Source organism: Neophocaena asiaeorientalis, unplaced genomic scaffold, assembly GCF_003031525.2.
Source record: "Neophocaena asiaeorientalis asiaeorientalis breed wild unplaced genomic scaffold, Neophocaena_asiaeorientalis_V1.1 scaffold78, whole genome shotgun sequence".
Taxonomy (NCBI): Eukaryota; Metazoa; Chordata; class Mammalia; order Artiodactyla; family Phocoenidae; genus Neophocaena; species Neophocaena asiaeorientalis.
Window position 1 is genome coordinate 9,667,402 of NW_020175018.1, and position 23,022 is coordinate 9,690,423.

At 55.9% G+C, this 23,022-nt stretch overlaps 1 protein-coding gene across 1 annotated transcript in view; it reads left to right on the forward strand.

Moving 5' to 3' along the window:
• NEK6 (NIMA related kinase 6) overlaps nt 1-23,022 on the forward strand; it is a 50,176-nt gene that overhangs the window by 25,238 nt on the left and 1,916 nt on the right. The window contains exons 6-9 of the mRNA XM_024762164.1: nt 1,505-1,613; nt 2,661-2,768; nt 13,423-13,517; nt 19,977-20,090. Coding sequence (XP_024617932.1) covers nt 1,505-1,613; nt 2,661-2,768; nt 13,423-13,517; nt 19,977-20,090 — 426 coding nt within the window. The remainder of the gene's footprint in view (nt 1-1,504; nt 1,614-2,660; nt 2,769-13,422; nt 13,518-19,976; nt 20,091-23,022) is intronic.

Sequence of the window (23,022 nt, forward strand, 5' to 3'; positions counted from 1 at the left end):
GTGGCCCGGGAGGGATGGGGGTCCTGTGCTGGGGGGTCCGTGCCAGGAGCCTGGGGCAGATCACACATGAGGCCTCCTCCGAGAATGGAGCCTCTTGGGGCTGTAGTGCCAGGCCAGGGGCTTTCCGCTGTAACTGTCCCAATGTTGGAGGTGCCCACATCAAATCCCAGCTCTGCCGCCCCTGCTGGGTGACCCTTGGCAAGTTCCTGAACCTCTCTGATCTTGATCCTTCATCAGGTGGTTACTGGTGTCCTTAGAAGTGTGTTAAGAACTTGGGTTTCCTGAGTGGAAGGCCTGGGGTTGAGCTGTTGTGACTCTGCCCCTTACTAGCTCCCATGTGGCCCTCAGTTTCCTCATCTGTGAGATGGGTGCAGTCATCCCTGTGTGGGGCCCAGCACAGACACTGCATGTGACATGTGCCTAGCAGAGGTTAGCTCGGGTCCCACCTTCTACCCCATGCCCCATCCCAGGCTGGGAGTGTGTCCTGGGTCCCCACCTTCCCTGTGCCAGCTCAGCTGCCCTGACAAAGGGGCCAAGGCTTCTCCCCTGGCTGCTTTGGAAAAAGATGGTTGCTCTGAAGGGAACAAAAACCTGGTTCCAAGGTACCGGTGTGTGAGTCGTGCCCCCCGACCCCACACAGGCCTGGCTCACAGGAGATCCCCCAGAGGGATGCTGATCTGAACAGTGGACGAGGGCATGTTCCCAGTTTACTTCTTCCAGGACCTTTGGTTACTTACAGCTCCCTCAGTGCAGCCCGGGTGGCTTTTGGTTTGTTTTTTTTTCTGGAGCATTATGTATGGTTTTCCAGGCAACAAAGTAGATTTTGCCTGTCGAAACTGAGGGGGTCCATTTGAGAATGTCAGGCCCACTTCCTTGAGGTTCTTGCCATGCTTGTTAATGGTTATGTGTGCTGGGGTTTGCTGGCTCCAAGGAGGGGAGCTGTGATTTAACCACCAAGCATGTCTTGGGTGCCCCCATCCTGGGCTAGACCAGGGCCAGGGCAGAGAGTCCACACCAGTCACTCCTGCAAGGAACTCCCTGTCGGGCAGTGGGAGGAGATGGATGCGTGTCCAGGAGATTCCAGGGAAAGGGTGATTGAGAGTAGCCTTCAAAATGTGGTCCGGGGGGACTTCCCTGGTGGTCCAGTGGGTAAGACTCCGCGCTCCCAATGCAGGGGGCTCAGGTTCAATCCTTGGTCAGGAAACTAGATCCCATATGCATGCCGCAACGAAGATTCTGCGTGCCACAACTAAGACCTGGCACAGCCTAAATAAATAAATATTTTTTTTAAAAAAAGAAAAAAATGTGGTCTAGGCATTCCTTCAGCAAAGCCGTCCAGGACATCCGCTCTGGGTAAGGTCTGCCCTGCCCTTAGGGGGCCCGATGCTGGTGCTGGCGGCGGACCAATGACCGCTGGGGATAGGACGGGGCCAGTACCCTACAGCTGCCCTTCCTCTCGGCCCATCACCCAGGCCTGCCCATGTGTCTGTCTCCCCCACTGCAGTATTTCAAGAAGCAGAAGCGGCTCATTCCTGAGAGGACAGTGTGGAAGTACTTCGTGCAGCTGTGCAGCGCCGTGGAACACATGCACTCCCGCCGGGTGATGCACCGAGGTACGTGCTGGCCCGCCGGGGCCTCGGGGCCCAGAGCCAGCAGGGAGGCTGGACCCCAGGACGCAGCTTTCCCCTCGGCTCCGGGCTTCTTAAGGGACAGCCGTGTGGAAGTTGGACCACTTTGTATTCCCCATCCCGTGGGTGTCCAGCATCTCGCCTGTCCTTATGGGGCCAGAGAATGGGCGTGTGAGGCCCCAGGCTCGAATGTACACCCGTGCCTCGTGGCTCTTGCCCCTGTCAGGGACCCCCCATGGTGGGAGCACCAAATACCATGTAGTTACATGGACCCCAAGGACAGGGACCATGCTCGGTACATACTCTCCAGCCCCCAACACCAGCCTGGAGCCAGCACAGAGGGGGCTGCAGCAAGGGTTGGGTGGAGAGACTGGGAGGGAGGTGACCGGTTCATGGCCAGTTCCAGTATTGCCACCAGCTCTGCCTGGGAGGGCAAGGAAAGCATCCTGGAAAGGGGAACTTTAATATGGGCTTTGAAGTCTTAGTAGGAGTTGGCTGGGCAGAGGAGGTAAGTGTTTCTGAAAGTTGACATCATCCTGAACTGTGAGGAAGGAGCCTTCTGGAAGGAGTCACGTAGATGACTTCACTGATTCCTCCATACATTCATTCCACCTGCATTTATCAGTGTCTGCCGTGTGCGAGGCATTGCCCTAGTCACTGGGGAACAGCACAGGTTACCTCCCTGAGCGCCTCCTTCATCTGTTACACAAATTTTCTCAGAGTGCCTGCTCTAGCTGTAAAAGAGGAAGCGAGCGCAAAAATCCCTGCCCTCCTAGACCTCACAGCAGCCCTGTGACGTAGTGAAGTTAGACCCATTTCACAGATGAGGAAACTGAGGCTACGTTTCTCAAGGTCCACAGCTGGGCAGAGGCAGGGCTGGGGCCTCGCCCTGAGGGAGCAGGACTGGCGGCTAAGCCCCCATCACCTGAAGGGCCCTCCCCTCCACCCACCCCCAGGCCGCCTCCTCCGTCCTGCCCCTCCCCAGCCATCTCCACCTCTGATCCCACACCAACCCCTGTCCTTCCCCTGCAGACATCAAGCCTGCCAACGTGTTCATTACAGCCACAGGCATCGTGAAGCTTGGTGACCTCGGCCTGGGCCGCTTCTTCAGCTCCGAGACCACCGCGGCCCACTCCCTAGGTAAGGGGCCTGTCCACGCCCAACCCCCCGCAGGGTCCTGGATGACATGGGAAGATGCGGACCCTGTCCCCATGGTGCCTTTGGTTGGTTAGTGCAGCAAAATGCCTTGTTGTACCCCAGACATTCTTCTTCAGAACAGTGACCAGAGGGGAGTAAACCAAGGCCCCGAGGAGCTCAGGATGGAGCTCCCCTGCATCCTCACGTGCTCACGCTCTAGGGGGTGGGGAGATGTGGCTCTCTGGTCGCACTGGCAGCCACTCCGTCTTTCTCGTTGCTGCGTGGTATCCCGTCATGTGTGAGTGTGTGCGTCTGGTTGTTTTGAAACCCTCGTCCCCATCTGACCCCGGAGGACCCCTGGCCCAGCCTCCTTAGCAGCTGGTGCGTCGTGGTTCTTGTGTTAGGTCAGAATGAAAGGATGTTCAAGGACCTGCCAACCCGTGAGTTCTCAACACTTCATTCACCTACGCGGGCTGTTCCTCTTGCTGGGGGACGTTTGAGCTGTTCCCGTTTTGGGCTTTTAAATAGACAGTTTCAAAGATGTGGGGGCCAAGTGCTCACCCGGTAGAGGTGACTTTCTAGCTGAGCTGTGGGGAGTGAATAGGAGCTGGCGGGGCATGGGGGAAGGGATGAGGTGATCAGGGTCGAGGGACCTTGGGTGGCAAGGAAGGTGGGCGGGGCCTTGAATGCTAAGCTCAGTGGGTAGGCACCACCCCAGGAGTGCCCGAGCACTGAGGGCCGGACGCCGTGGAGACTTGGAGGTCACATGTGTGTTTTGGGTCACATTAAGCCATTAAGCACTGCCCAGCTTCGGAATCCGGATACGTGAGTGAATGCAAAACTTGGACCCATGGAGAATTTTACGTTTAATTAGAATGACATTTAATTAGAAACCAGCAAAGTCCCCAGTGGAACACAGAAGTAGGGTCCCCTATGTGCTATGACCAGGGCCATAGGGGAACATTTCATGATAGGGAGGGGTGTAGGGGCACCTCCCCTTTCCCTGAGCAATTCCTGGCTCTTTGGGGTGGCGTTTGAGGGGACGGTGCCTGAGGCTCACCTCACCGTGCGCTGCCGCGTCCACAGGCCTGGCCCCTTGAAAACCACTCTGTTCTGCCCTCATCTGCCCCGCACTCCACGGCCCAGCCAGTACATCTCGTGTCTCCCTGTCCCCGAGAGCCTGCGGCATGCCGGGAGACACACAGCGTCTTCTGGTGACGGCGGAGGTGCTTTTTGGAAGACACACTTTCCTGGTGGAAACTGTCACTGTTCATACAGGTCCTGTAGCACACAATCTGGAGAAACATGCTAACTCAGAGATCAGCAGCTCCCAGCTGGGAGTGTGTGTGTGTGTGTGTGTGTGTGTGTGTGTGTGTGTGTGTGTGTGTCGTTTTCAAACCCTCGTCCCCACCTGACCCCGGAGGACCCCTGGCCCGGCCTCCTTAGCAGCTGGCATGTCATGGCTCTTCCGTTAGGTCAGAATGAAAGGATGTTCAAGGACCCACCAACCCGTGAGTTCGTGACACTTCATTCATGCCTCAAACAGATGTGAGGGTCTGTGGGATCCTTCCTTTGTGCTGACAAGGAATCTAAAACCCAAGGAACTTGAGTGATTCTTCTGAGTCGTGTGGCAGCAGAGCCAGGACCCAAATGCAGGCCTCCCGGTACAGGGCCCATGCTTCTTCCAGGGGACCAGGCTCAGGGGTCCTGGAAGGATCTCCCTCGGGAACTCAGCCACCACCCCCACCCCGTTCCTGGGAGGAAACTGTCTTTCCCGCTCCCCTCAGACCCTTCTCTTTGGGAAAATCAGTGTGTCTTGTCAGTTTGGGACCGTTTACCCCTCTGGTTTAAGAGCTTCAAAACGGCCAGAAATTCAAGGGGAACCGTCAAAGAGCAGAGTTAAAGCCACTGTCTCCCGTCCCCTGTCAGTCAGGCCCCAGCCCTCCTGCGTCCCGCTGGGGAAGAGACTGCGGCACTCGTCAGAGCTGGTTAGGATCACATCATTAGGAACGGGCAGGACTTCGGGCTCGTCCGACGGTGTGAGTTTATTGACTTGGACTGGTGCACTTATTATATTAATGAGAAGGAATTGGAACTTGGGAAAGGCCGCCCGGGAAAGCCTGGCTCTTCCCGAGGCCTCTGAGTGGCTGACAGGCTGCGTGGTGGGTGGAAGGAGCCCTCCTGGGGCCGTTTGCCCACTGAGCTGAGAAGCATGGGCTCGGCATGGCCCTGCTGCCAGAACCGAGAACCGAGGACCAGTCCCCATGACGGCATCAGTGCAGAGCCAAAGCCCAGGGCCTGAGGTCTCCAAGACACAGGAGAAAGAGCCCCTTTCCATAGCGAGGCTCTGCACACAGCTAAGTCTTGTGTACACGTTTGGTGATGCAGGAGATTGAACTAACTGCAGTTGCGTCGTGACGCGGGAAGGACTTGGGGGGCGGAGGCTCCTCCAGACCCTGTGCGTGGGTAGGAATTATGCATCCATTGCATCTCTGCGCACCTACTATGTGGGGATGCCCTGGTGGCAGCCATGTTGCCCCGGCAGCCACCTGTCTCCGGAGGCTGCTGACCCACGTCAGGGCTTATGCACATCCCATCTCCTCCTGCCTCCTCCTCCCCCAGCCCCCTCCCCGCCTCCGTATTTGCTAACACGAGGCTGGCATGAAAGGGCATTAGTCATGCCATGGCCGGGCTGACAGGTGCGGTACCCAGCGGTGGCAGAGCGGCTGCTTCGGTGTCAGGAATAGGAGCCGTAATTAGAGCGCAGAACAGAATGAGCGTCAGACGAATTACCAGGCAGTAGACCATATTTGTCAGGAAGGATTGCATACATAAAAATTAAGTGACAGTACACGCCGGCATAATGAAAGAAAAATGAAAGATTTGCCTACACACAGCTCACAAGCTACAAGCGAGAGTCTCGCTCCAAGCATCGGCAGCAGCTGCAAGACAAATTGTGGGGCTGGGAGAGCAAGGCCCTTCCCACTCCGCAGACGAGACAGGGCAGCCTCGGGCTGGGATCAGGGGTGGGAGGTAAGGCAGGCTCACACCCAGGCCGGTGCAGGGCTCCACACTGCCTCTCGGGGGGATGGGGGAACAGGTCCGGTTGGGGGCAACCCCTGTCAGGTACCTGCGGTCAGGGCATGCTGGCTTTCCCAGGCCGCTGAGCCCCGGCCTGGCCGTGGGGCATAAATCCCTCCTTCTCGCGTCCCCGAGCCGAACGCCCTGGCCCTGGGCTGGGCCTGAGACGTGAGGTTATGGGGACATGAGAGATTGCAGCCTTCCCTGCTCTCAGGGGGCCCCCAGACTGGTGGGGAGACCGACAGTCGCAGGGTGGTGTTGGGTGAGGGCAGGCGGAACCGTCTCCTGCGGGCCCACTGTGTGCAGGCACAGTGCTGGGCTCCGTGACTCGGCTGTGCATGAGGAGCCCGGGGTCCACTGGGGACCTGGAGCTGCCTCACCCCATCCCAGGGCTGCTCTTTATTCCGTTTTCTGTAGTCACTGAACTTGCCAAGGAGGTGGGTTAACAAAGAAGACAAGGCTTAAAGGATGTTTGAAAAACACGTTGCTTCTTAAAACATTATCCCCATGAGGCTTATACCTTCATTTGACAGATGACGGAACTGAGGCTCAGAGAGGTGCTACCACATCCCTGTGGTCCCTGGACAGGCAGGGACTGGAGCCCTTGGGGGGTCAGCAGCTCTCCACGGCACCAGCCGGGAAGTGGGCCTGGGGCCCAGTGAGCTCTCTGGCTGGGGAACACTGACAGCGCCCTGCGGGGAAGCCCACCCAGCCTCATAGCTGTGGGCCGTGTGGGACCTGGGGCTTGTCCTGGGCCCCAGGGAAGGAGGATTGAGCCTCTCCTGTCACGACAGCGCCCCCGTGAGTGTGCCCACGGCCAGGAGCCCCGGGGGCCCCATCAGTGTGGGCTCAGAGCGTCATGCAGATGTGTCCCTGGAGACCTCCTGCTTCGTCCTGGCAGCCCAGGACACCTGGGAACAACTGGCCCAGAAAACCTGCTTCGGCAGGTGGAGCCCAGGTTCTTAGCGCTGACACCTGGCGGGGGGGAGATCACCTGTGGCTGGTGAGTGGCTCCTGGCTTGTCTGCCGCATCCCTGGCATTTTCAGGGACACAAACCGTTAGAACAAGATGAGCTGGTGGCAGGGAGGGAAGGGAAGGGCTCAAGGGGACGGCCAATGAGGAATCGACCCGGGCCTAGGATGCAAACCCCAGCTTGTTCATTCACTCACTCAGAGGTTTGGGCCACTCACCCGGGAGGCCCCTGCCCGCTGGAGCTTACACCCTGGAGGGAAGCACTGCTCTAGTAACCATGTCCCAGGTGGTGTCTTATTTAGTGCTCCAGCCACCCTGGGGGTGGGAATCATCACAGCCGGTTACCAGGGGAGGAATTCCAGGTGCAGTGAGGCGAGCACCTTTGTGATGCCAGGTGGGTGGTGCTCCAGTCAGAGCCACGTGGCAGGCAAGGCATGGCCACGCCAGGGTTTCCGTCCGAGGCTCCCTGAGCCACCTTGGATGAGCCCCTGATACCTGGAAAACACAGGGTCCTGTGTAGAATCGCAGAATCGTTCTACCTGACTCTTATATCTGTTAGAGATGTTCCATGTGGGAACTAAAAATAGGCAGATACAACAGTCTGGAATCGAGTCAACGCTGATAAAAGTGCAGTGTTTTCTCAACATCGCTGCTTCTCCAGAGGGCCCAGTGTAGCCTGGCATGTGGTCAGCTGGTAATTAATTTAAGGAGAACTTGATAACAAGTGGCGGCACAGGTGAGCCTGTAGGGGTGTGGGTGTGCGTGTATGTGTGTGTGTTGCTGCCCAGAGATCCAGCGTTGGGGGGAGTGGGGAGAGTTTGGAGTCTGGAGTCGAATGCCAGGCTGAGGACCCGGCTTTTCTCTCTTGAGGGATGAGCCAGTCGGCCTTAGGGGCAGGGACATGGCCCCTGCCTTGGGGTGTAGGACGTGTGGGAAGGGGCAGGACAGCGGGAGGCTAAGCCACCAGTCGTCCAGGTGAGGCGGAGCTGCTAGGGCAGTGGCCAGAGGGCCAGATGGGAGGGGAGCCCCCTCAGGATGTGAGGCCTGATTGATGTTGGGGGCAGCGGGGAGGGAGTTTCATAGGCCGGGGTCTCGTGCAGCACAGAGGAGGAATCTGGTCCTCACCTGCTCCTTTGTTCTGCCCCCTTGGCCACCCCCAGCCCTCCTTTCCTCAGTCCACTCCCCTCACCGCCCCCAGCTCCACCCCCCGGGGTCTGTGGTAGCAGCAGAGCCTTCCCAGAGCCCTTCTGCCTGCATGTCTGTGTGCCAGGAGGTTGAACTATCCCCATTTTCCAGAGAGGGAGACCGAGGCTCCGAAGTGTGGCAGAGAGGACCCCGAGGACCATGAGTTCACCCCGTGTTCCACCGATGGGGAGACAAGGCTGAGGCAGCCGTTCAGTTCTCTGCCCACCAGTGGTTGCAGTGGGTTCAGACCTGGCTAGGGTGCAGCTCCTTTGCCGTCAGGATGGTGCCCAGGCCTCCCGGCCCGCCCAGCGGATGCATGTCAGCACCCACACCCCGTTTCCCAGCCATTTTCAAAACCACCATTCGGGGAAGAAGTGCAGCCCACAGATGCAGCCTCCCCTTCATGTGAAATCTTTGCCTTTTTCGTATCTAATGAACATGTTTCAAACACCGTGAGCATTTCAAAACACGGCAGAGTTTGTTTTGACAGGAGTGGCGCATCTTGGGAAGCGGGGCCCTTTAATCAGCCTCTGCTTTGAGGTCCCGCGTTCTCCTCTGATATCTGCCCGGTTTGAAATCTGGGAGTTCCAGGTGAAGACGCGGGGAAGGTCAGTGTTTGTTAGGCTCCTCTTTCATATGCAGAGCTCCATTCCCAGAGGGGAGGCTGGGGGCGGGGCTGGGAGCCTGCAGGTCTGACGGGGAGATGCTGGAAGGGGATTTGAGACCCTGGCTGTGTTCGCTCTGCGTCTAAGCATCTCCGTGGGACTGTGCTGCTGCTTTGCCGGCTGGAAGGGCCCACAGGGGCACCCCCCACCCCACCCCTAGGGCAGGACAGGGAGCCGGACCTTCAGGGCCACTGTCTGTGGAGGCTCCTCCCCATGCCAGCTTCTCCCTCTCTTCCCCAGAATCACCGCTCCCCCGGGGTTCAGGGTCATATCCTCCAGGGCCCGCTGCAAGCGTGGAACTTCTTTGAAGTCTCTCATTTTTATCTTTAAAACTCACGCAGGTTGTGCATTATCCTTTATAATGTTTGAGCATTTTTTACAGGGGTTTTACAGGCTTATTCCCGGGGAAAGCTGGCAAAACAGGACGAGGTGCTGTGTCCGCCCCCTGCAGCTCGGTGTGCCTCTAGCACAAGTTGAGAACCCCTCTGATGAGGCAGAGCACAGACCAAGGGGGAGCAGCCCCTCCCCTGGGGTCAGGGGACAAGAGGAGCTGCCCAGAGGCAGGAACATGAGGACCCAGTGGCCGGCCAAACTTCCCTCAGTTAATGCTTCGCGAATTCATTTGTTCCACGGATGTTTCTGCGCATCTGAAAGGAGGGCAGGTCTGGGAGGCTTTGCACGGCCCCTCTCAGGTTGTAACACGTATCAGACACTCTGGGAGCTTGTGGGAGATGCAGGTGTCCAAGTTCCAGCACTGGAGGTTCTGGTTCCACAGGCCTGGGGTTGGGCTGGGGGTTCAGGTGTTTGACAACTTCTTCCAGGTGATTTGGCTGCAGCCACTGATCGGTCCAGTCTTTCCTGGCTCCTTCTGGACACTTGCTGGGCCAGGCAACTCACCACCTCCTGATGGACCCACTCCTGGGAGGGCCCAGCACAGCGTCAATGGGCAGTTAACATTGAATACAGATGGGTGGGTGGATGGATGGATGGACAGACAGATGGATTGATGATGGATGGATGGATGGATGGATGGATGGATGGATGGATGGATGGAATGGCGTATGCAGCAGTGGCATCTTTGAAGAAAGTACAAATCACATTTGGGCGTTTGCCTTTCCCCCCTTAACACCAGTGGAAACTGGGGTACAAGCAGAAGGAGCAATGAAGAGGTAGAAGGTTGGGGTGGAGAGTGGTGGGAAGGGGTGGTGAAGCCCCTGACCTTTCTCTCCCTGGTGCCCCCAGGCTTTTACCCCAAGCAGGACTGACGCAGGGATCTGGAGGCCCAGCAGAGGGACAGGGGAACAAACCAAATGTCCAGACCTCACCAAGCAGCTAGCTCTCTGTGGCCAGGGGAGGGGGCAGTTTAACTTGACCTTGAGGAACTCACCAGGAGGCAGAGGCACAGAGGTGAACTGGAGGGCAGGCCGGGGTTGGAGCAGGGGGAACAGCTGCTCAGAGACTTCATTTTTGGATGGATCTGGCCAAGGCAACCCTAGACCAAAGCCTGGCCACTCATCTAGAATGAGCAGAGGATAAGACTGAGGGTGGTGAGAGGTGTCAGGGCCAGCCCACACTCCCAGCCTGGCCAGGTCGGGGGCAGGGGTTGGCCAGGGGTCTTAAGGATGTGGTGCAGCCAGACGGTGGGCACTGCTGTCCCTCACTGAGGACAGGGCCTCTGACCTCTGCCCCTCCCCTGCTGTCTCTGCACCCCATCAGCCCCCTGTGGTTGTTCTCTGCAGGAGACTGTTCTCACCTCATAGGCATGTCCCCCCACAGCACCCTGAGTGCTAGAAACACTTATAGTTTGGTCTGAGGTTCCCGCTGTTAAGTGAGAACTGTTTGGATTTCATCCTGTGGTTTGGCTATGATAAGTCATCCATTTCACACTTGCCCGTTCATTTTCATTTTGCTCCCTTGTGGCTGAAATATACAAGGGGTTGCTACTGGAAGTCGCAGTTTGCTTATAGAATCCACATGGGTTCATGTGTTGACTGACAGCTCTTTCTGCTGAATAGCAATTAGCCCCCTGATTTCAGCCATTAAGTATGCATATAGGATGACACAGTTTGCAAAACATGTATTTAAGTGATGTCTGCTCTCCTGGGATTATTGCCATCAAAGGATGCTTGGTACCCTGATAAAGCACTAATCAGGTAGTCCCTCTTGGGCAGACATCAGTTAAGTAAATAGTGCGTTAGACTACAAGAAAAAAAGTGTTAACCCTGCTACATACTATCTGATGACATGCAGATGGGTTCATCGATTCAGTGAGTATATGCTTAGAAGGTGCCTGCTATGACCCAGTCCTGGGCAGGGCACTGGGACACTTTGGTAACAAGGTCCTGCCGCCAGCGTGCCCATGCCAGGAGCGTGGGTTTCCAACACTGTTCACAGCCTCTACAAGTCAGGCATGATAGAATTTCTCACCCATCTCCAATGAGATGAGAAAAGCAAGATGATAAAGTTTTCAAACAGCTAAACTTTTTCAATGTGAAGTACTGTCCTTGATCTTGAGATGGAGTCTCTGTTTGGGTTGGCCAAAAAGTTCATTTGGGTTTTCTGTTAAGATCTTACGGAAAAACCCAAACAAACTTTTTGGCCAACCCAAATACTTGTTCCAGTGTTAAACTGAATAGTAGTGACACGAAATGGTAGTTGGGATTTTGTGTTTTACTTAAACACCTTTACTTGGCAAACATAAGTTGCTCTGAAACATCTTTGGCCCATGACAGCCTGAAGTCTGGGCCCCTGGTTTGGGGCACCCGTCACTTTCCTAGTCTAGCTCATCAAAAGGCCTCTTCCCCTCCCAGGGTCCCCTGTGTTCCCACATGTGGTGCTGGACATCCCTCCTTCCTAGGGTCATCAGCCCACATCTCAGGCTCAGCCTCTGCCACACTGGACTCCAGCTCCCTTCACAGACTCGGGCCAAAACAGCAGCAGCCACTGTCACATTCACATGGTGACTCCAGGCCAGTGAAAATGTCCTCTGTGTAGCAACCTTTAAAATCTGGTCCTAAAGCCTCCAGAACAGTCATCCTCCAAATGGACTGATATCAGAATCTCAGGTTACAAATCTGTGGTTACAAATCCAGATTCCTGGGCCCCTCCTCAGCCATGCCAATTCAGCCCCTGTGCTGCAGCTTGCACGCCTCTGGTGATGGGGAGCTCACCACCTGTCAGGAAATCCTCCCATCTTTGCCCAGCTCCAGATATTCAAGTGTGACTCCTCTGCTTTTTAATTAAGACATGATATGCGTACAGTAAAGCTCTCTCAAGCCCTTTCCTGATCACTTCCCCCATAAAGTAATTTTTCCCGTTTTTGATAAAAATGGAATCAAATAGTGGGTGCTCTTTTGTGCCTGGCTACTTTCCCTCAACATTGCGTCTGTGCAGTTGATCCATTTTGTGGCGCATACCTGAGATTTGCTCTTGTTCGTTGCTGTTTAGTATTCCATGGTGTGAATAGACCACATTTTCAGTTTATCTCTTCTACTGGTGATTACCATTTGTTTCCAGTTTCCAGCTATTATGAATAAAGCCACTCTGCACGTTCTTGATCATGTCTCTTGATGGACAGAGCACTCATTTCTCTTGGGCGTGTACCTAGGAGTGGAATTGCTGGGTTATAGTGTAGGCAGTGTTCAGCTGTAGTAGATGCTGCCAAATGGTTTTCCAAAGTGATCGTGCCATTTTATGGCCCCGTCAGCAATGCGTGAGGGTTCCAGTTGCTCCGCACATCACCACCTTGGTTTATCTCAGTCTTTTTAACTTTAACCATTCAGGTGGGTAGGTGGTAGGTAGTACCTCATTGTGCTATTAATTTGCATTGCCCTGATGAGTAATGAGAAACACAATATCGTTTCATGTGCTTATTGGCCGTTTGGATATTCTCCTTTGTGAAATACCCCTTCAAGTCTTTTGCTAATTTGAGGGAGGGGGACGTTTGTCTTTTGTATATTGATTTATAGAAGTTTTAAAATATATTCTGTATATGAGGCCATTGTTGGGTATATGTTTTGAGACGACTTTCTCCCACTCTGTGGCTTGCCTTTTAACTCTCTGAATGGTTTTTTGGTGAACTGAAGTTCCTAATTTTAATGAAGTCCAGTTAATCGATCTTTTCTTTAATGGTTAGTATCTTTTCTATTCTGGCTAAGAAATCTCAGGCAACCCCAAGTCTGGACATGCTGATTGGTGCTAGTAGCCAAGGGTGGTGGCTAAGAGTTCAGTTTCTGGAGCCTGAAGATCTGCATTTGAACCTCAGTCCTGCCACTTTTCGGAGCCTCGGTTTCCCCATCTGTAAAATGGGCTAACACACACACCATGGTTGGTTCACATTCACAGTGGTTGTTTTCACTGTTGAGAGCCTTATCTGGACTCTTCTGGGATTCAAACAGTCACCTTAGAGGATATTTTGGTCCGTTGCTTCCCAGAGCCTGGCCACTGTGTCCCACTCCCCCCGGGCAGTTGGCAGAAACACCAGTCTTGAGCCACTCAGCCCCCAGACCGATTGTCAGGTCTGGATGGGTCCCTATCTCCAGGGGCTTTTAGGGCCCTGCCAGCGTGGGAACTTCCAGTCTGTCCCAGCCCTCTCATTTGACAGAGGAGGGGACAGGAAGAGAGGGCAAGGGGGCTGCCCAGGATCCTGGTGAGGCTGAGGCCAGGCCTCTCCCCAGCCCTCACCCTCCCCACCTCTCCCTCCTATGCTGCCCCTGCACAGAGGATAAGCACCCATCCTTTTGCTGTGTTTCAGTGGGGACACCATACTACATGTCACCGGAGAGGATCCATGAGAACGGCTACAACTTCAAGTCTGACATCTGGTCTCTGGGCTGTTTGCTGTACGAGGTGAGTGTCTGGCCTGCAGCTCAGTGGCATTTGGTGGGGCGTGCATGGTGGGCACCCAGCTGAGGCAGGCCTGGTACCATCTGGGTCCTGTCCTTCACCCCACTCGGTCCAACGTCTGCCTGATTAGCAGCGTCAGGCTGGAAGAGGTTAGAGGGGTGGTCACTTGCAGGCTAGGTGCCACTCACCCTTGGGATGCTCAGATCTGGGAAGGGAGATGAACTAGAACCAGACGGAGAGTCCAGTGTCTGCTTGCTGATGGAAGGAGCACAGGCAGGGGGATCTGGCTGCCCCGGTTTCCCTGGTAACCAGGGTGGTTCTGTTCACTATTTGGCATTTATCCATGGATCAGGCCCCACGCCTCTGAAATGCTCCCCAGTGAGGGGCGGTCACGTTCTTCCAAGCTCAGCAACGTGGGTCTCACTAGAGACCACCACTGTCTCCCCTGGGCTGTGAGATGGAGCCACCAGATGGCCATTTCCAGATCTGGTGGCCACCCTGGACGGAGGGACAGGAATATTTCTGAGTCTTGGTAGGCTCAGACATGAGACAACATGAACTCGTAAAGCCCCCATCCATTTTGGCCAGCCACGGGGGACCCTGGATAACCGGGGGTCTAGGGAGCACAAGCCACACTTGGCCATGAAGCTGTCGCAGCTGCCGGTGAGAGGCGGGGAAGCCTGAGCCCTTTAGTATCTCCAAGTTGGCGGCCACACCCTCCCACCGCCCTGGCCCATCCCGTGCTGGGCGGGATTCCATTGGTCTCCTCATCTGTAAAATGGCAATAGTAGCTGTCCTGCATTGTCATAGGCCAGATGAATGAAATAACAGTTATGAAAGACTTTGAGGACCCTCTAGGGCTGTGAGACACCAAGCATGGTTTGGGTTTAAAGTTGGAACCTTGATTATTTTTCTGCTCTCCCTGGGGTGGACTTGAGCATCCCTGGAATCTGGCTTGGAACTGATAAGCTGAAGAGTCTCCTAGGGCAGCGATGCACAGGATAATGTTGCGGGACCACTAGGAGTGTCTTGGAGTTGCAGAGACTGACTTCTTTGCTTCCTTGGGAGTATCGATGGTGGGAGTTGACCTCATGGCCCGTGGGTATAAACTTCGGGACTCAGCTGCCCACTGCTGATGCACAGGGACCGGGGCAGCTATGCGGTCGGGGTCTCTTGGCACTGGGATTCCCCGCTCCCTGCATTACAGACGGAGACCATGAAATCAAAACTCTGATCCCTCTGCAAGGTTTACACTTCACAGCATCTTTCTTTGTAAGCCAGTGGCCTCCTATTAATAGCAGACATTTCATTTTAAAAGAGTGGCCTTGTGGGTAAAGATGAAGCCAATTGGAGATGTGGCCCTTGTGGCGTTTGTACCTGAGCCCCCTTCTTCTGGAGGTCCGTAGTGTGGGCGCTCCACAGAGTCATCTTGAAGGTTTATGGGTGAGTCAGGCCCTGGCAGTCAGAGGTGGGGAGCAGACCGTGCTTTCTGGGACTCACAGGGGCGTCTGTTGTAGGAGGACTTCTTTTAATGAGCACCAAACGGGAGCAGCTGCATCCAGGCGGTGCCCCCAGTGGGGCCGCAGTGGATGAGGGTGCAGAGTGGCTTCTGGCCCCTGGGGATGAGGAGGAGGGCAAAGCTGTGAATCCTTCCCTCGTGGGGAGCACGCAGCTCCCATAGCTGTGGTAGTTTGGGTGGGAGAGAGGCGGGGCCTGGTGTGGCCCAGACCTCAGTCAGAAGGACCAACCCGAGGTCAGAGCTCAGCACCCGCTCACCCCCTGAAGGCCCTGGAGCTCCAGGAGCTTCAGTTGCCCAAGTGTAATGGGAGTCACACCTGCCTCATGAGGTGTGGACGGCACCTGGCTCAGACGGCCCTCCGGCAGTGCGGGGCAGGTCTTTGCAGCGCTCTTACTGCCCACCTCGCTGCCCAAGAGCCCCCTGAGCTGGTGCCGGCGAGCAGCTGGCCACATTTCCCTTTTCGCTTCGGCCAGCGGGGAGCCAGAGTCCAGCCGTTGTCTGTCCCCTCGGAGACTCGGCTTTGTCCTCCTGCCCTCGTGGATACTGTCCCTAGTCCAGGGTTCTTTACTCTTCCATTCTGCGTTCAGGATTTCTGTAAGCCACTTCCTGCCTCTGTGAATCGTGTGAGTCTTCAAACGTAGACAAACAGTAGACGAGGGTGTGACTGGGCCCTGCTCCTGTGCTCAGGGCTCCCGAGCTGGTGGCACCAGCTCCCTAGAGGCAGACTGCAGTCCTGAGTCCCTGCCTTGGGCGTCTAAACACACTTCTAAACAGGCAGCGTCTGTTAGCGGTGCCCCAGCCTGGAGGTGCCGGTTTATTTCATCACTGAGCCTCGCAGCCAGGGAGGGGCGTGTCAGCAGTAGCAAGTCAATGAAATCAGTCAAGTCCTATGTCCGCGGGGACAGCTGACCTGAACCCAGTGGCCCTAGGCCTCCCACAGAAGAGGGCTGGCGTGGCGGCCCCTCTAGGGGCAAAAGGCTGTGGGGGCCCTTCCCCAGGCTGCCACCCCCGAGCCCTGTGGGAAGACAGAACCAGACGTTTTCCCAGCAGACAAGAAGGGCCGTGGTAATTGGGAGGCAACGACCCCCAGGCACGACCAGAGCCCCCGCTGCACAGCCTGTGATGCGTCCTGAGGGCGCCAGCTGTAGATCTGCGACTGGCTCCCCACCTCACCCGCACACCCAGATCACATCCGAGGATTCTGGGCAGAGCCAGGGGAACACACCTGGGCCAGGGCGGCAGGTGACAGCACAGAGCCAGAGAAAACCTGCCCACAGTGGGGACAGGCCTGCCCTTTCCCACAAGCCCCGGTGAGGGCTGGAAGTCTCAGGAGCCCCCTGGGTTAGGTTCCTACGGCTGCTGTAACAGATTACCGATTGGCTTCATACAACATAAAATTATTCTCTTACGTTCTGGAAGCCAGAAGTCCAAAATCGATTTCAGTGGACTAAAGGCAAGGAAAAGGAAAAGACCACCCACATGCCTTGGCTTGTGGCCTCTTCCTCATATCACTTAAGTCAACACACCTCCTTCTCCTGTACTCAAAAATATCCCTCTGCTCCTTCTTATAAAGATACTGTGATTACACTTAGGGCCCACCTGGATCACCTGGGACACTCCCCCGATCCGGGGATCCTTAATTTCATCACATCTGCCGAATTTATTTTGCCATATAAGGCAGCGCATTCGCAGGCTCCAAGGATTAGGACATGAACATCTTTGGGGGCCTTTATTAAGCCCACCACACCCCCTTCCACCTGGGCGTCCAGATGTCCACTGAAGACCTCCCGAGGTCACCTTAAGATGCTGATGTTGACCCGTGGCTAGTGAGGAGCCGCCACAAAGCACGATACCTGGCCTGAGCTCCTCAGGGTGGGTGCCAAGTGGGATCTGTCTTGAAGAGGTCAGCATAGGAGAAACGGGCCAGACAGCTCAGCCTCCGGGAGCAGCACTGCCCTGGACACTGTAGTGAATCACAAGAATCACACCAGGCCAGTCCCAGCTTTGCTGTAAGGCAGAAAGCGGGCTCAGAGATGCGGAGAGACCTCCCAGGGTCACACAGCAAGGAAGTGACCTAGATGGGCACTGGTACCCAGGTTGTCGATGCCTGCCCTCCAGTGAGCAGGAGCCAGGAAGGGACCAGTGGTCCTTGTGGAGCCAGGGCCTCTCCCCTTCTCTCCAGCCACCAGGGAAGGCGTGACTGGTGGAGAAAGATGCAGGGCCTCTGCTCAGAGCCCCTTTGAGGGGAAGGCCCAGTTGTGAGGATCCCCCAGCAACTTCAGTGGCCCCTCCAGGAGCTCCCAGCAGGGATGCCCAAGCTTGGCCTGTTGGAAGACCTGGCGCTTTATTTTCATTACCTGGCACACCCCGTGGAGGCACTCAGCAGGCTGCCTGGGCTCTGCAGGATTTATTTATTTTTCTATGGGAGCTCAGCTCTGAGCACAGAGCTGAAGGAATCAGGATCCTCAGTGGGGGGCCTTCTTACAGCAGCCTCAGCCTGAGGAGGCTGAGACCAGCAAGAAGGTGGGCCAGGGGACAGGTGCAGCCATGCCTTGTATGGAATCCTGCTTTGGAATTCTGGCTTGAGCCAGAGAATGGTCTGGATTCCCCCTACCTCGTGGGGAAACAGGGCTGCAGACTGCTTGGCAACTAACCTCTGGGTTCAACCTTCACTCCTGGAAGAGCTCGGGAGATACTGGTGATGAGATGGATGTCCGAGGCCCTGACAGGGCCAGAGTCAAAGGCAGTCGCTATCCACTCTGAGTCAGAATCCCCTTCTTCTGACATCTTAAGTCACACACCAGTTTCCCTGAGCCCTCCCAGCGGGGGCAAGTGGCCACACTCTCCCATTTCCCCGGCTATGTGTCATCCCAGTAACGCCAGGCAGGAAAAGTTCTGCGTTTGAGGAGCAGCGCTGAGAGCCGTGGCTTTGGCAGTTCTAACGAGGCCCCAAACAGCAATTCCTCCTCTGCTTCAACCAGTCAGAGGTGGGTGGTCGCCGGTACGAGATCTCGCCATCCGGGGTAACCGTTCTAATCCCAGTGTCTCAAGCAGCCCCAGAGGTTCCTTCACAGCCCAGTGCTCTGATCTGGGTGGAAGGCCCGTGGCCGGCAGCTGGAGGGCAGCAGGCAGGGACGCTGCTTCCCCTAGAATCTGCATTTATGGATGCAGAAGCCACTGGGAGCCAGGGAGGCAGAGAGGGCTCCTCTGGCATAGCTCGCTGCTGACCCTGTTCAGAAAGCTTTTCTGAAACAGTGTGGGGAAGGTGCCAGGAAGGATGGAGAGATTCTCTGAAGGGAACGGCAGATACGGGGCTCATGCCTCGCCATTCTGGGGCTCTTCTGGAGTCCCACACAGCAAGTTGTGCAAATCAGATCAGGCTGGCTTGTCGAAAGGATCACCCAGTCCCTCTCCCAGGTCAGACACGTGAAAAACCAGAGCCTGTGTTAGTGGGGCCGACATCCTTTCTACTCTGAACAGACACGCTTTCCAGGAAAATCCATCTTAATCCTCCTGCCATGACTTGAAGGGCACCACATCACCCCGAACGACTGCCCTGGAGCCTCAGCTGCTCTCTACTGTAGCAACAGATGTCCTTTTGAAACTGCCCAATTAACCCTTTGCACCCGAGGTTCTCATTTTCATTATTGGAAATGCATCACCCAAGACGCCATTTTGCATGCTAGATGGTAAAGCCAGTTCAGTCAGGCTGCCTGAGCCCACAGGGGGCAGAGGCTCTGCATACTCATCCTGCCCCGCCAAGTGCCAGGGCCTTCCCGCAGGGGTGGGTTTCACCGTCCAGGTGGGTTCCCAGCCCTCCTCAGAGGGGCCCAAGCCCCTGGTCAGGAGGAGGAGACACCCACGTGAAAGCACTCGGTCAGGGCCCAGGCACCTGGCCCCCCCAAGTCTCCAGGCCACACTGCCTCTCCCAAGGCCATCTGGACGCCCAAGGGCACTGCCTGGGCTCTGCAGGCCCCTGTGCACTTCTGGAGGAGAAGCCCTGCTCTTCCTCTTGGGATCACCTGACCTGTTCACAGGGGTGAACAGAGCGTGGGGCAGACCAGGAAACTAAAGCTGGTGGGCTACCACGGGTTCCCCCAGCCCGGAGACAGGGTTCGCCCACCCACCTCCCGGAGCCTTAAGGGGAGTGAGGATTCCTCAGGTGTCCCACAGGCCCCGGCTGTGGAGTCTGTGCCTAGTGGCCCTGGCAGCCCAGCTCCTTGAAGGGAACCAGGGCCAAACGGACAGGCGGGCACAATTACCCAACGGCACTTCATTAGCAGGTGTCGTCGGGCCGTCATTTGGAGGCAGGCAACAGTGAGCGGGAGTGACGGGCAGCTTGAATCCCGTTGCGAAGTCATCAGCAGATGGGGCTGGCGGGCGCCGTGCTGGGCTGCCTCACGGGCAGCACGGCTCCTGTGTGCCCCTGTTGAAGACATCCCCCGTCGTGCTCTGAATGGTGGGGTGGGAAGTCCGGGTAGTTCCCTGACTGGGTGAGAACCCGTTGGGGCCTCCACGGTCCCCCAGCAGAGGGCCTGCTTTCGGGGTGGAGCCAGATGATGTCCACTCAGGTTGTGCTGCCTCCTGTACCAGCCAAGCCTCACCACAGCCCTGCAGGTGGAGCTGCGTCCATTTTAGATGAGGAAACCAGAGGCCAGGCGTGTGCCTGCTCACGGCTGGCCCTCAGGACTCAACTGCCCCTTCTTTACTGACTTTACAGTTTTGTCAGTGAAACATTTGTCCTGTTTAATTTGCTTATATAACAAGGATTGTGTAAAAACTGCCACTTTCTGTTGAACCCCAGCTTCGTCAGGACACAGGGGAGTCTGGCTGGACAGCCGCTGCAGTGAGGACCCGGAAGCACCACACCCCCATCTGGAGCGGCCCCTTTTGCCCTGGACCTCAAGGCTGAAAACTCATCTCTCATCCCCCTCTCCTTGCAGATGGCAGCTCTTCAGAGCCCCTTCTATGGAGATAAAATGAACCTCTTCTCCCTCTGCCAGAAGATTGAGCAGTGTGACTACCCGCCTCTCCCTGGAGAACATTACTCTGAGAAGGTGAGTTTGCTGCCGCCGGGGCTGGGCCTGGTGAGCTCCAGGCGACCCGCAGGGCTCGAAGAGGGACAGCTCCAAGATCCCAGGGCTGTGGGGCTGAGCTTGGGTTCACTTAACAGAGCCAGAGAAGGAAGATTTCTGGGGAAGTGACTCAGAAGGGGAAACAAGCAGGCTGATTTTACCGGAGATCTCAGGGACCAGTGTGGGCCCCCCGACAGCAGGGCTGCAGGCCACCCACTGGCAGGAACCAGCAGGAGCTGCCCCGTCAGCACCCTCCTGCCCGTTTGGCTCCCAACCCAGCGCTCGAGTGGGAGGCTTGCTGCTGCGGGGCCCGGAGACAGGCTCCCGGCGTCCAGCAACAGGAGCCAGACGCAGGGGGTAGCAGGGCCTGGCCGGCCCCACACCACTGCTGGCGGCCCCTCCGCTCCCATGACAGGGAACCAAAGCAAGCAGCCTGGTCTCCTTGCCACCACAGACCTAGGTCAGACCCCTTGGCCTTTTATTTTCAATACTTTACACTGAGCGCAGGACAGCCTGACAGGTCTGGCCATCAGGCTGGGACAGGTGAGGCTGCGGGAGCGCATCATCTGCCTCAGTTCCCTCATCTTGGAAACAGGCCCAATACTTTGCCTTCATGGATAAAAGGTGAGGATGAGATGACAGGCTTACAGCACAGCGTGGTTAAGAGTGTAAACAGGGCTTCCCTGGTGGCGCAGTGGTTGAGAGTCCGCCTGCCGATGCAGGGGACGCGGGTTCGTGCCCCGGTCCGGGAAGATCCCACATGCCGTGGAGCGGCTGGGCCTGTGAGCCATGGCCGCTGAGCCTGCGCTCCGCAACGGGAGAGGCCACAACAGTGAGAGGCCCGTGTACCGCAAAAAAAAAAAAAAAAAAAAAAAAAAAAAGTGTAAACAGATGCATAGGTTTACACACTCCCCTCACCTTTCTTGGGCAAATCACTGAACTGAGTCTCAGTTTCCTCATCCGTAAAATGGGATAATCCTGGAATCTACTTTACTGGATTAAGGATTAAGGCAATGCATTTACAACCATCATCATCTGGCCGTAGCACAGGGCCTGGCTCAGAGTAAATGCTCAATATGGGTTATTTTTGTTCAAGGTCAATGCTAGTGTGTGTAATCGGGAGCCTGAGTCCTCCATGGGACCACCCTGCAGGACCACAGGCCACTGCCTCCCAATAATAACAGCTCACATTTATGATTTACTGTGTTGAATCCCCGCCTACCCCACCCCACTAATGCCATTTTACCAGGAAGGAAACTGAGATACAGACTGGTTAAGTAACTTGCCCAAGTCACATAACTTGCTCGTGGTGAAGGCAGGGTTTGACCCAGGTGACCTGCACCTAGCCACTGCGCTATCCTGTTTCTTGAGGGCACCCGCCCCTCTTCTATAGCCAGTTGTCCAGCCAGAGTGAGGAGCCGTCCATGCTGCTCACTTCACAATCCTGGAAGCTCTGGAAGGAGCAGCCCTTGCCCACCAGGGCCCTGGGTCTGGGCCGGCCAAGCTGTAGCAACCAGGTGCCCCAGTGTGCACTAACCCTGTATCCCGGCAGGCCAGCTAGAAGGGTCATCAGCCACCTTTCTCCTGGCACCCTCTGCTCCCAGTGCCATGCCTGCGGCTCTGCGGACTCCCAGCAGCCAGAGTGAGGGTCAGGAGCGCAGATTCCTACAGAGTTCTTATGAGTACCTCTGGAGGAAGTATTTATGCTCCGGAGTGGAAGTTGGCAGGAAAGGAAAAACTAGTTAGAGCTCTTCACCAAGTTAATAGTTGCATTTGGTTTTTCTTCCCCATCTTTTGTTAGAATTTGGAATTTTGTTTGTTGGAATTTGTTAAGAAGCTAGGAGCCATGCCACCTGGAGCAAATGACAACTTCTCTGTGCCTCAGTTTCCCCATCTATAAATGGGAACCATAACGTCTGCCTCATGGTTATGAAGCTGAAATGAACGAGTCCACATAAAGCCCTCAGCCCTCTTCCCTCCCAAGTCAGTCCTTCAGCATCCAGAGCTCCTACTCCCCAGAGCACCTGGCTTTCACTGGTTACGTGCAACTTCTGGAGGTGCTAATTCTTAGCACTGGAGCTCCTCGGCACACCTCACTTTTGAAGTTATATGTCCTCTTAGAAATGGAAATAAGACACTTTCTCTTGTGAACTTTACAAACATGCACTTATTGCCAACTGTGTGGTTTACAAATGAGCAATTCGGGCCACAGAGACTTTACCTTAATGTGGTTCTCTTGGGCACTTTAACCTGTCAGAGGCCAACCACAGCTACCTTCCCCTGAATACTGTAAGGTTCTGAAGTGTATGGTCTCATCGTGGGCAACCTCAGACTCCAGGAGTGTCCAAGCCGGCTGCAGGCGCAGCTGCATCTGCCCAGGGGCTTCCGAGTGTTTATAAAGCAGTGAAATCCCCAGAAAGGCAGCAGGCAGTTTGGAGCATCTCCTGGGGGAGCAACCCCAGGCCCCTCGGCCTAGAACACCTCAGGAGTGAAACAGGGAGTGTACACCGTAGCCCGGGCCTCCGCATGACCCTCGTGCCCACCCCAGACTTGCTGACCATGGCCGCAGAGTCCCCGTGAGCCCCCTTAGTCAGGATCTCCCCTCTCCCTGCTGCGGCCCTGGCCAGCCCCTCCAGCAGCAGGTATTTAAATGAAAAAATTGCAGTGAGCCCAGTGATGCAAGTTAAGATGTAGGCTTTTTAAGGTCATTATTTTAATTACCATTAAAATAATTGGCACTCTGGCTATCAGAAGAATGGAGGTGATCAGAGGATCAAGGTGCCCCTCCCCCACCCCGAGGCAGGAGCAGCCTTCAGTGTCTGTATAATTAAAAGCTCCGTCTTTCATGAGCACAATAAAGAGGCCAGGGGGTAGGCAGACTGCAGCTCTGCTGCATGTTAATACATTTACTATG